This window comes from Triticum aestivum, chromosome 1B (assembly GCF_018294505.1).
Source record: "Triticum aestivum cultivar Chinese Spring chromosome 1B, IWGSC CS RefSeq v2.1, whole genome shotgun sequence".
NCBI classification, from domain to species: Eukaryota; Viridiplantae; Streptophyta; class Magnoliopsida; order Poales; family Poaceae; genus Triticum; species Triticum aestivum.
The window spans coordinates 462,150,152-462,160,547 of record NC_057795.1 but is presented as its reverse complement, the minus strand read 5'-3'; the positions used below and the strand labels follow the sequence as shown (position 1 = coordinate 462,160,547).

At 49.8% G+C, this 10,396-nt stretch overlaps 2 protein-coding genes across 2 annotated transcripts; both read left to right on the top strand.

Annotated features, from left to right (window-relative positions):
* The first annotated feature begins 6 nt into the window (after nucleotides 1-6).
* On the top strand, nucleotides 7-3,862 carry LOC123131839 (probable E3 ubiquitin-protein ligase LUL4). Its single transcript, XM_044551533.1, has 4 exons — nucleotides 7-244; nucleotides 1,584-2,076; nucleotides 2,170-2,297; nucleotides 3,551-3,862. The coding sequence occupies exons 1-3, from the start codon at nucleotides 78-80 to the stop codon at nucleotides 2,281-2,283; spliced, it is 774 nt and encodes a 257-aa protein (XP_044407468.1). The 5' UTR covers nucleotides 7-77; the 3' UTR covers nucleotides 2,284-2,297; nucleotides 3,551-3,862.
* Nucleotides 3,863-6,156: 2,294 nt separating this feature from the next.
* Nucleotides 6,157-9,215, top strand: LOC123131824 (uncharacterized). The gene is made up of 2 exons (XM_044551509.1): nucleotides 6,157-6,438; nucleotides 8,419-9,215. The coding sequence occupies exons 1-2, from the start codon at nucleotides 6,304-6,306 to the stop codon at nucleotides 8,746-8,748; spliced, it is 465 nt and encodes a 154-aa protein (XP_044407444.1). The 5' UTR covers nucleotides 6,157-6,303; the 3' UTR covers nucleotides 8,749-9,215.
* Nucleotides 9,216-10,396: the final 1,181 nt, after the last annotated feature.

Below are 10,396 nucleotides of genomic sequence, written 5' to 3'. Positions count from 1 at the left end.
ACAACCACCACCACCCGCCGCCCCCGCACGCGTACCACGGCCCATGGCACCCCGCGCCCCAGCCGCCGCCGTCGCAGATGCCCGCGCTCACGGGGCCCCCGCCCGAGTTCGTCGGCCACCAGCAGGCGCTCAAGGTGAAGAACGACATCAACCTGCGCAAGGACACCATCCGCCTCGTGCCCGACGCCGCCGACCCTGACCGCCGCCTCGTCTCCTTCACCTTCGACGCGGTCACCGACGGCAGGTCAGATTGCTGTCTCCAACGCTGAGATCAGGGCTAGATTTGTTTTGCCTGGTCTAAATTGTGTAGCTACTGCCTACTTGCTGACCTGTAGTAGTAGGGGTTTGTTTACCTGGGGGGGGCTAGAGCACATATTTTAGGCTAAACTCTTGTTGGAATTTGGATACCACAAACTTGATCTATGTGAAGCTTAGAGCCTGTTTGGGACTGCTCCATCCTTCCAAATTCAGCTCCACTCCACCAAATCCACTTTGGATCAGTTCCACCCAGGAGTTGCAGCTCCACCATAGAGTTTAGCTTCTAGTTAGCTCCAGCTTCAGGAATGCAAAATTTTGGTGGGAAAGGTCGTGGACCAGGTTTTGCGGGGTGGCTGTCTGCTCGTTGTCTGACCGTGCCGGTGGTGTGCCCGGCCGACGCCGAAGCTTGGGCAGCCATGGCCCTCCTCGCTGGGCTGTGGCTCGGAGGCTCGAGGGGGGCTGAGAAACCGGGGGTGGGAGGAACTGGATCTATCCATTCCGGTGGTCGCCTCGCTGGCGTTGTCGTCGTGGCGGTGGCGGCGCTAGGGGTGTGGAGCGGCGCCGTGTTCGTGATGTGGAGGAGAATGAAGGGATACGCGGATAAGGTGGGGGTGCGTGCGTGCGTGTGGGGTACCGGTCCGCCAAAAGAAACAAACCGTTATCCACTTACTAGTGGCAGTGTCCCAACTCCATGTGGACTCCTGAAACTAGAGTTTTTGGAGCACCTCCTGAAGAGCTACACGAACAACACGGAGTTATCCCCCAGATTCAAATTTTTTGCGGAGTGGGGCAGTGTGGAGCTACCCCGTTTGGTTTGTGGTTTTGAGAGTGGTGCTGGAATTTACGGAGTAGAGCAGTCCCAAACAGGCTCTTAATCTTTGCAGTGAAGGGTAACTTTTCAATCTCATGAATTAGTGACTTCTTATTCACCTTTGTATCAAATGTGAAGGATAGATTAGAAATGATGGAGTTACAGGATTGTTCGATTTGTGTATTCTAAATCTGAACCGAAACCCTCTAAAGGGAGGGGTTATTTGAAATTTAAGATGTTTAAATTTTTGTATGCGGGGTTTGTACATCACCTGTAATTGTAGTTCCTTTTGAACTACTGCAGCATAGGTGTAACATATTACATTAGTTCGTGTGGGTACATGACATATTGACTTGTTATAGAAGTTATAAAATCCATTTTACTAGGTGAAATTGTATCTTTTCGCTTGATCATATTCAAGCCTGGTTAATATTATAAAATCCAAATCTGGTTAATATTCCAGCTCTCTTTAGTGTTTAATGACCATATTTATACTTATGATTGTGTATTGCAGTTTAGTTATACATTACTTTGCCAAGGAAGGAAAAGACTGCAATTTTTCTTCAGTGTATCCAGACTTGCAGACACCAACAAAGATACCTTTCCAGAAAGGATTGGCTCAAAATTATGTCCAGCCCTCTGGATCTGGCATTGATCTGGGATTCTTTTCTCTGGATGAGCTTTCAAATCCTTCAGAGGAAGTATACCCACTGGTAGTTTATGCGGAAGCTTCTCCATCTCCAGAGGAAGGTGGTCAAACAGTAAACTCCACACGGGCACAAATTACACTTGCTGTTATAGAGAAACATAACGACGATCTTCAAGTCAAAGTTGTCAAGCAAATATTGTGGATTAATGGTGTGCGCTATGAACTGAAAGAAATATATGGGATTGTCAACTCCACGGAAGCTGATGTTCCTGATGCTGACGATGATGGCATGGGGAAAGAATGCGTTATCTGCTTGACAGAGCCAAGGGACACTGCTGTTTTTCCTTGCAGGCATTTGGTAAGATAATTCATTGTAGTCTGTAGTTCTTTTGCTTTCTCAGATCTCACTTACATTACTTAATTGTTATCTGATTGTTCCTATGTTGTACAGTGTATGTGCAGTGAATGTGCACAAGCTCTAAGGCTCCAATCAAATAAATGCCCCATATGCAGACAGCCTGTTGAGAAACTAATGGAGATCAAAGTTAGGAGTTCTGAGCCATAAGGAAGACTATGCTGGTATGGTTGTTGCTGCATTCTGTCGTTTATTGTTCATATCTTTCTAGACAATATCAGTTTTCAAAGTGCATAGTTATGTTGTTGGTTGTGATCTAGTAATGAATATTAACTCTATCATTTTGACACTTGAACTATGTGTGTTTGATGTTTCTGGTAGTTTTCTAGGTATAGCTATTAGCTAGGACATGGTTCGTCGAAACCAGCCCTCGTCAAAGTTTTGTAACATGCCTTTTATTGAGTTAATTTATAACATTACACATCTTTTCTGTGTGGAGTTAACTTTATAGTTCTGTAATACACTAGACTTGCTCTGGCTAAGTTTCTCCCAATATACATGGTAGAATAGCCTACTATTTTTTTTAGGCTCAGCACGTAAATTAAAGCACAGTTACTGGGTTTGTAGGCCTGGTTAATTGTGTGGTGCATCATCATTGTGGAGTTTGTAAGTGGCATACTGCAACCCAAGTGTACTCTGTTCTAGTTACCCATGGAACAAAGGCATGCTTCGCTGCTTAGTGTGAGGACCCTGCTGAGGTTAATGTGGTGAAAGATGTGTAAAGCTCACTAGCGGGCTTGAACCAGCTTAAACGCTTTATGGTCATTTTATATGGGACTTGATTTGACACATCACTTTTGCGATGAATGCCAACTTAGTAGATGATTATACACATTTAAGTAGATGCGGGTATTGGGGGTGTTATGCATTCTGCAATTACATGAATAGTTACTACTTCATATAAATTTCAACAAATTAGGTGGGATGTCTTCCATAAGAACTTACAGACCCACCATTGCTGCATTTGCTGATACGAAGCTATGAATTTAGAGACTCCTTTCCAAAGTGGGTACAAATGCATGAAAGACCTAATTCTTTACTCAGACGTAAGTTTTTGCTCACCTTTTTGTACATACAACATTCTTTCACTGCAAGGAAATACCTTTGTTTCCTTTAGTTTGGTGGATCTGAACTCGAAACTACATATTAGGAGTGGTGTATCTTTTAGTGTGCCAGTTAGCGGGTCAGAAGGGCAGCCAAAATGAATCTGGACAAAGCAAATAACTTGGTAGCGTCAAAGCTGTAGCATCATTTTGCATTCCCTACCTATATTGACACACTAAAGTTCTGGTCCAAGAAACCAAACTGTCTGACTATCTCGCATTGTAGAGACATCGAGTGAATTTAAACCGTCTTGAAAAATTATATCCATGTTAGTTTTTATTTTACAATGTCTAATTTTTTTTCTGCTTGACAGTTTGCTCTTCATGCTGAGGATGTGTGAATAATAAGCTGAAAAATGATGGTGTATGGGGCTTCATCAGCTCCCGAAGTTTCTTTTTGTTTCTGGTTAGCGGGCAAAGTCTTTGGAGAATTACGAGTATGAATTGTACAGTACAAATGTAAAGTCGTGGCGGAGATTCCAAACATGTAAAAGCATCTAAAGCCTGTGAATCCGTGTACATATTGGTGTGGATTTTTTGCTGCTACTACTTGTGTCGGCAACCTGTTTTGATAACATGCTCTTATTTTCTTTCAAAAATAAATAATAACACGCACTTATTATTTATCCTGGAGAAGCTCAGTTGGCTGATCGCTAGATTGAGCAAGAGGACCGAAATTAATACTACTAGGATGTATTCGTTGCCTGTGAATCCTGTGTGGACTGAGTCGACACCCTGGGGGTCGCCGTCTCTGACGATGTTGACCCCGTTTCCTCCCACTGCCAGAGCCGTAACCAACAGTGAAAAGAGGACAAAAATACCAGGGGAACTCTACTGCTCTCCCAGGCTACTGAACAGTGTTTGGATCAGCTCGGCTAACACAAATTTGTACTAAGCTCAAGACATTTATTTTGAGACGGAGGGAGTATACAGTAATCGCCAGCAATCTGAACGAAGTCTACTCTGCCGACTGCTCACAATCCCAACACGGCACACGGCAAGCCAACCGGACGCACCGTTACTTGCAGGTAGGTAGTCCCGCATGCATCCTGTGTTGCTACTACTCCTTGCCAGCGCCAGCCAAGCCGCAAGCCCGCACACGTTCGCCCAAGCTGGTCGCTCGTCACTGACAGCCTGCACACAACGTGCACAGCTGCCGGCGGGCCAGCCCCTACTTGTCGCCCGTCGGCACCCGCGGCGGCGCTGCAAGTTACTCCACCACACGAGCCACCGCCGCGCAAACATCCAAAGGCCTACGTCGGCGTCGGACCACGGCCCCGCCCACAGGCCGGGGGAGGAGGGCGGCGCGCAGCCACACAAGCGCACGCGCGCGGCATCACCAGTCGTTCGCCCCTCCCCTCCCTCCCGTCCAAAAACGGCTCGCCGTACGCCCGTGGCCGTACGTACGCACCAAAACTTGATCAAAACTCAAGGGAGGTTAACGTGCACATGGAAACAGAATGCGTGTCGGAGGCAGCGAGTGGCCTCGGACGGCCGCCCCCACCCGGCACAGCCCCAGTGGGAGGAGCAGGACGTGGAGCGCGCGCTGCCTTTGATCGGCGCCGGTTCGGTGGCTGGCTGGCTGGCTAGGTGGTTCGTCCAATCCGATCCGATCCAATCCCCCGGGGGTTTCGGATAGGAACCGAGGGGCAGCGGCCAACCCCTGCCCAGGCCCATGATGGGAACCACTGTTGCCGCCCTGTAGACCCCTGGAATGGATCTCCCTCTCCCTCTCCCTCTCCACTCCCATGATGATTACCACCACCACCACCTCAGCTGCAAAACAGCAGCAGCAGTAGTAGTTGTACGGTACTATTTGCAGACCTAAATGCGATTTGGCGGTGTACTTAGTACTTAGTACTTGATTAGGAGTTGCCGTGACGGCTAGGAAGAGAGAGAGAGAGAGGGGGGCGCGACATGGCCAGCCTTTCGGGAATCGTGCTGTGTTTGGATCAGCCCGGCTCACAGTACAGCCCCAGCCTGCCTGCTGAATGCTGATGCGAATGCGGTCATTCATTCATTCGTTCGCAGGTGCAGAGAAAGGAAAGGAAAGGGTTGGCGGGCCCCGGCGTCCGGGGACTGACTGACAGGCCGAAGAGGACGGGCGGCCGTGGCGGCCATGTGGGCAGGCGGGCAGAGCCAGCGGACGATGCGGCGGTGAAGCCCGGATTTCGCGATGCGGCTGGCTTCGGTGGCCAACTCGGCGCCGGAGCCTCCTCATCCTCTACTCCATTCCATCCAGCAGAAGGATAGATAATGCAGCGCTTAATTATTAATATAATAATACTAATAAACAACCCGTCACTTTCTCTCGCGCCCATAGGCCACAGGATTGGTTGCGCCCGTCCGGCGACCCTGGCGGGCGTCACCGGATCCAGACTTCATTCCTGGGATTCCGATGATCCAATCCAATGAAAACACTGTGCGGATGGATTCGGCGTTGGAACCGTTCGCTCGACAACGAACGGTGTCTGCAACGATCACGGCTCGAACTCGTGGAGCGCCGCCCGTCCAACCCATCCAATCCGTCGTCCCTGTCCGTCTGTCTCACCAGAAACAGAAACGGATAGAGTGGATCCAGTAGCTTAGCTCCTCGATCGTCACCGTGATCGCACGCAGCTACCCCCATCCGCAATTCGTGCCTGGAGCAGAGTTACTTTTCCTTTTTCCCTTTCCTTTGGGGTCGGAGTAGCGGAGTAATGTACTGTAGTAGAGAAATAAAACGGCTCCACGTGCCTGACGAGCGGGGCCCCCGTGTGTTCCGGCGATGATGTGGGGCGCACCTCACCGCAGAGACCAGATTGTGTGTGCGGCAGGCGCCCGCACATTCGTGGGCCCCACGACCTTTCCAACTAGGGATTGGCCAACTGCTCCACCGGCCCCACCGTAACCCAGCCCCGAGGGAGCTTGCCCTGGAAAAATCTTATTAAAGCGCCCCCCTGCGCCCGAGCTCACCAGGCCTCTCTCTCTCTGTTCCCCTGCTCCACCTCTCCGTCCGTCCTCTGCTGCTAAGCAACCGCTCCAGCTCCGGCAAGCAAGCAAGCTCAGCCCAAAGAGAAGGAGCGAGATGGAGGTGGAGATGCAGCTTGACGACGACGTCTTCTTCGCGGAGCTCAGCAAGCGGATTTCGCTCCTCATCACCGACGACGACGAGGCCGACTTCGCCGCCTCGCAGTTCCCCGCCGCCGTCCACCTCCCACCGGTGAGTTGCTTACTTACTTACTTACTTCCTGGCTTATTACTGCTCCGTCTTGCCATTTCTCCCGCCGCTGGGCATGCATGTCGTGTGTGGTGATGGTGGGCTACTGAGCTCGCTTGCTCGATCGATCGGGTGGGTTAGCTCTGCTTCTGTTAGGTTCTTGCAGCTGGCCTGGCTGGCTAGGGGCTTCTCTCCTCGATTGGTAGTTAGTTGGTGGCGCTTGTACCAACTTGGTACCTGTTATTAGTTGCGGCTAGCATGACCACATGACATGGTTGCGCTTGCACACACGACCAAATCAAATCAAATCACACCAAACCATACTTTTCTGCTCGCCCTCCCCTCCCCTCCACTCCCTTGATTAAAAGTGGAACAGCCGAAGAAGACAAGGCAACTTATGCATGAGCGGCCATGTCGTTCGTGGTCTCCAACCATGTCAAGACTTCTTCAGTTAGTATAAGCAACCGTCTTGTCCCACTAATATTACTTAGCATCCTCATGTGCACAGGCGCTATGTGTTGTTGCTACACCGCCCGCTGTGGATTATGCCAGTTAGTTATAAGTGGTTGATTAAGATGGCCGTGGCGTGGATCCGGGGATCGAGTGGCTGCCTGTCGCTGGCCCAGTTGCATGAGCGTACGCGCAGAATTTTGTTTACGCGCAGAATTTTTGATGGATAAGCATCGGCCAGCCAGGAGTTTACATGGCCGCGCATGGATGTACCTTTCGTGCGCACGTCAGTGAATGACAGCTGGTGCATTTAGAGGAAACCAAGCACCTTTTGTGTGAAATCGACCATTTTTGCAAGTTGCCATTGCCAAATCCTGCTCCGGGGGTGGGGCCCCAAGGCCCTCTGCCACGGCGGACAAAGCCTTTTTTTTGCTTAAGCCTCCTAGTAATAAAGAGCCTGCTTGGATTGGATTGGATTGGATTGGATTGCATTAATTCCACCGAAATTCCGAAAGAGTTGTGTGTGAGAAGCACTCTTTGTTGTGTTAAGTTCTCAAGTGAGCTTGGCATCACCTTAACCAGCAGGAGTAGTACCTTTCCCGGCGAGAGCAGGAATAGAACAAGTAGAGAGCAACTAATCTGCTCGCTCTACTAACCCGGATGCTCTAATTAGCCAGGAAAGGGTCAGACGTGCAGTGCACTTAGTGATATTCACTCATGGTCAGAAGCACAAAGAAAGAAACATGTCCCTCTCGTTAGCCCATTCCTGAAGTAGAAGCTTGCAAGGTACGCCCTCCCACGCAACCCCACGTACACATGGCTGTAGACGATCCGCGTCGTCGCCGCACATGTCCCTCTCTCTAACATGCGGTGCGTAATTACCACGTACTTTACCGCTCCAAAGATTACTACTACTACTTTTAACCGCCCGGTTAAGTAATCAGTTTATTAGTTACCGTCGCCCATACGTAGACGGTGGCAATTAGTAGTAGCACGGTCACCACTCACCCTGCATGATTGACAAAGAATCAATTGTTTTTAACTAGTATAGTAGGAGCAGAATCGATCGTCCGAACACTTATCATGTTGCATACGACCAAGTGATCCTTGTTGCTTTGGACTTTTGCTTAGCCTCCGATCTATCTACTCCATATTGCTTGCACACAAACCCTTCATCATGCGACTCGTACTGCATGCTTGCTGTTTCCTCCCCTTTTCTTTTCTCTACGTCCAAATATGATGTTTGCAGTACTTTATTTTTTTAAAGAATAAAATCCCTGCTACGTGACAAGATCGAGCAGCGCTGAGATGAAATCTTTGCATGCACGCAAGTTGCCATGAGTTCAGTAGCAACCTTAATTAGCTAGTTGCCGCCTCCTGCTATACAGCTATTGGCCACCGGATTTTTTTTCTTAATTTTCTTTTAATAAGCAAGTTAATAAAGCTTGGGCATACTACATGCATGCACGATCGCATCGCATCACATCATGTGCAACAGCTAACAGCTAACGATTTTGATTCGGAATCGTCCAGGGTTTCTCCATGTCCATGGCGCCCCATGTGCCGTCGATGTTGGCGCCACCGGCCTACACGCTGTTCCACCACGCCGCCAGCTACGGCGCCAACCACAGCGCCGGCGACGCCGGGAGAACGTGGCAGCAGCAGCAACCTCAGCAGCAGCAGCAGCAGTGCGGCAGCAAGGGCACCGGCGTCTTCATCCCCCGGTCCACGCCCGGCTCCGCGCACCCCAAGAGGAAGGGCAGGAACTGGAGCGGCTCCAAGGCCGCCGCGCACAAGGCCAAGGCCCAGGCCCAGGCCGACGCCGGCGTCACAGCGGGCGCGCCTACTAAAAGGCGTACCTGAAAATCTGCTCTAAAAATGCACTCTAAAAATCAAAAAATGGCCGACTAATTAAGTAGCTCCAGAGAGGCAGTGCTGGGTTCTCAAATGGGGATTGGATTAATTAAATTAAATTAATATGCTTAATTGTGTACTACTACTACTACTACTGTTATATGGTAAATAAGCCATTGTTGCTCCCAGGGTTAGTTAAATGTGTAATGTGAGCCCTAGGGATGCACGCAGGGGAGGGACCGGGGGCACACCACACCGATAATAAGCAGTTGAGCACGTAGTGTTTTAGGGTACTACTGTACCTCCTGCCCCCACAATGGAATGGAATTGTATGTATAGTAAAGCTGGCGCGCATGTGGCGGTGCCGTGGCTCCCTCGGCTGATTTTTGTAATCTCTATTCTATTCTTTTTTCTTCTGTAAGATTAATGTACTGCTGCTCCGTTAAAGAAAATGCAACGAGGAATGATTGATGTCTTGTGCTGCCGTGCTGGGCTCATGCGTCCCGTTTTGTTTTCTCCGTCGGATCCCGTTCCCGTCCGTGGAATGGAATCTCTGGCAGGCCCTGGAACATGTATAGATCTGGAATCTGCTGCAGCGCCGCCCCTCCGTGTAGCATGGGGATTGGCGAGATTGCGTTTGGGAGTTCGTGTGGCTGTTGGTTCGGGGTGTGCGCCTCGCCGTCGGGCTCCGCCTAAAGATCTTGTCCAGATATTTCCTCATCGGAGTAGCTAGTACATCCAGCTCGAAATCGATGGAGTACAGACTGGATGATTTGGGCCATGGTCAACCGGTGTCGGGGAGGCATGGATGGATGTACAGACTGGTTACGTGCACGCAGTAACGGGGGTGTTGAGGCGCACGGCTGTGAAGTGCATGCATGGAAGCGTGGCCGGCAGGGCGAATCCCCGGGGTGGCGGGCGACCTTCTCCGTGCGTGCGCCGCGACACAAAATGCGGCGCCGCTCCGTGCGCGTGACAACAACGGTTTGTGCAGAGGCAGGCCAGTGGCGTAATGGCTGTCGTTGTAGTCCTGGAAGACCGAAGACGCACCATGTATTAATCAACAAACAATCATGCGACTCCCCAGGTTGATGCATTTGCACATTCGATAGATGCGGTTTCTAGCAAAAACATGTACTCCTCCGGCATGTGACCTCTTATCACTTTCTCTTTTCTGTACAACGAGTGCACGCATGTACGTAAGACATGTCATAGGGTGCATATTACGGCATCTTCAACGTGAACCTCTCATACCGTCCACAACCGTCCGAACTAACAGGATCTACAACCACAACTAGCAAAATCCGGGCCTCAAACGTCAGCGAACACGCTCGGACGCGTCTGCGGACGGTGACAGGTCGGCACACAATTTTTTTTTTGATACATGTACCATAGAACAATTGTTCTATGGTTAATTTTGTATTAAGTTAAAATCAATATGTACAGATAACAGAAGAAAAATCTCTAAAACTAACCAATACCAACTCTAGGAAACATCATCATAAAAAATTACAAATGGGTATCAATCTAGGACTATATCTTTTGTGCATTGACTGGTTTAGCTCTGTATGCAGTAGTTGTCAATGTTTCTTTCATGTAGTGTAACCAGCTCATAGTGTGAGATGCAACATTTCAAAAGATCTTGTCATTTTTTATG

What these genes read in the sequence shown, in the direction of transcription:
- LOC123131839 (XM_044551533.1), top strand. Translation starts at nt 78, where the DNA reads ATGCCCGCGCTCACGGGGCCCCCGCCCGAGTTCGTCGGCCACCAGCAG. An exon ending in GACGCGGTCACCGACGGCAG is followed by an intron (nt 245 to 1,583) that starts GTCAGATTGCTG and finishes TGTGTATTGCAG; the next exon opens with TTTAGTTATACATTACTTTG. An exon ending in TTTTTCCTTGCAGGCATTTG is followed by an intron (nt 2,077 to 2,169) that starts GTAAGATAATTC and finishes TATGTTGTACAG; the next exon opens with TGTATGTGCAGTGAATGTGC.
- LOC123131824 (XM_044551509.1), top strand. Translation starts at nt 6,304, where the DNA reads ATGGAGGTGGAGATGCAGCTTGACGACGACGTCTTCTTCGCGGAGCTC. An exon ending in CCGCCGTCCACCTCCCACCG is followed by an intron (nt 6,439 to 8,418) that starts GTGAGTTGCTTA and finishes GGAATCGTCCAG; the next exon opens with GGTTTCTCCATGTCCATGGC.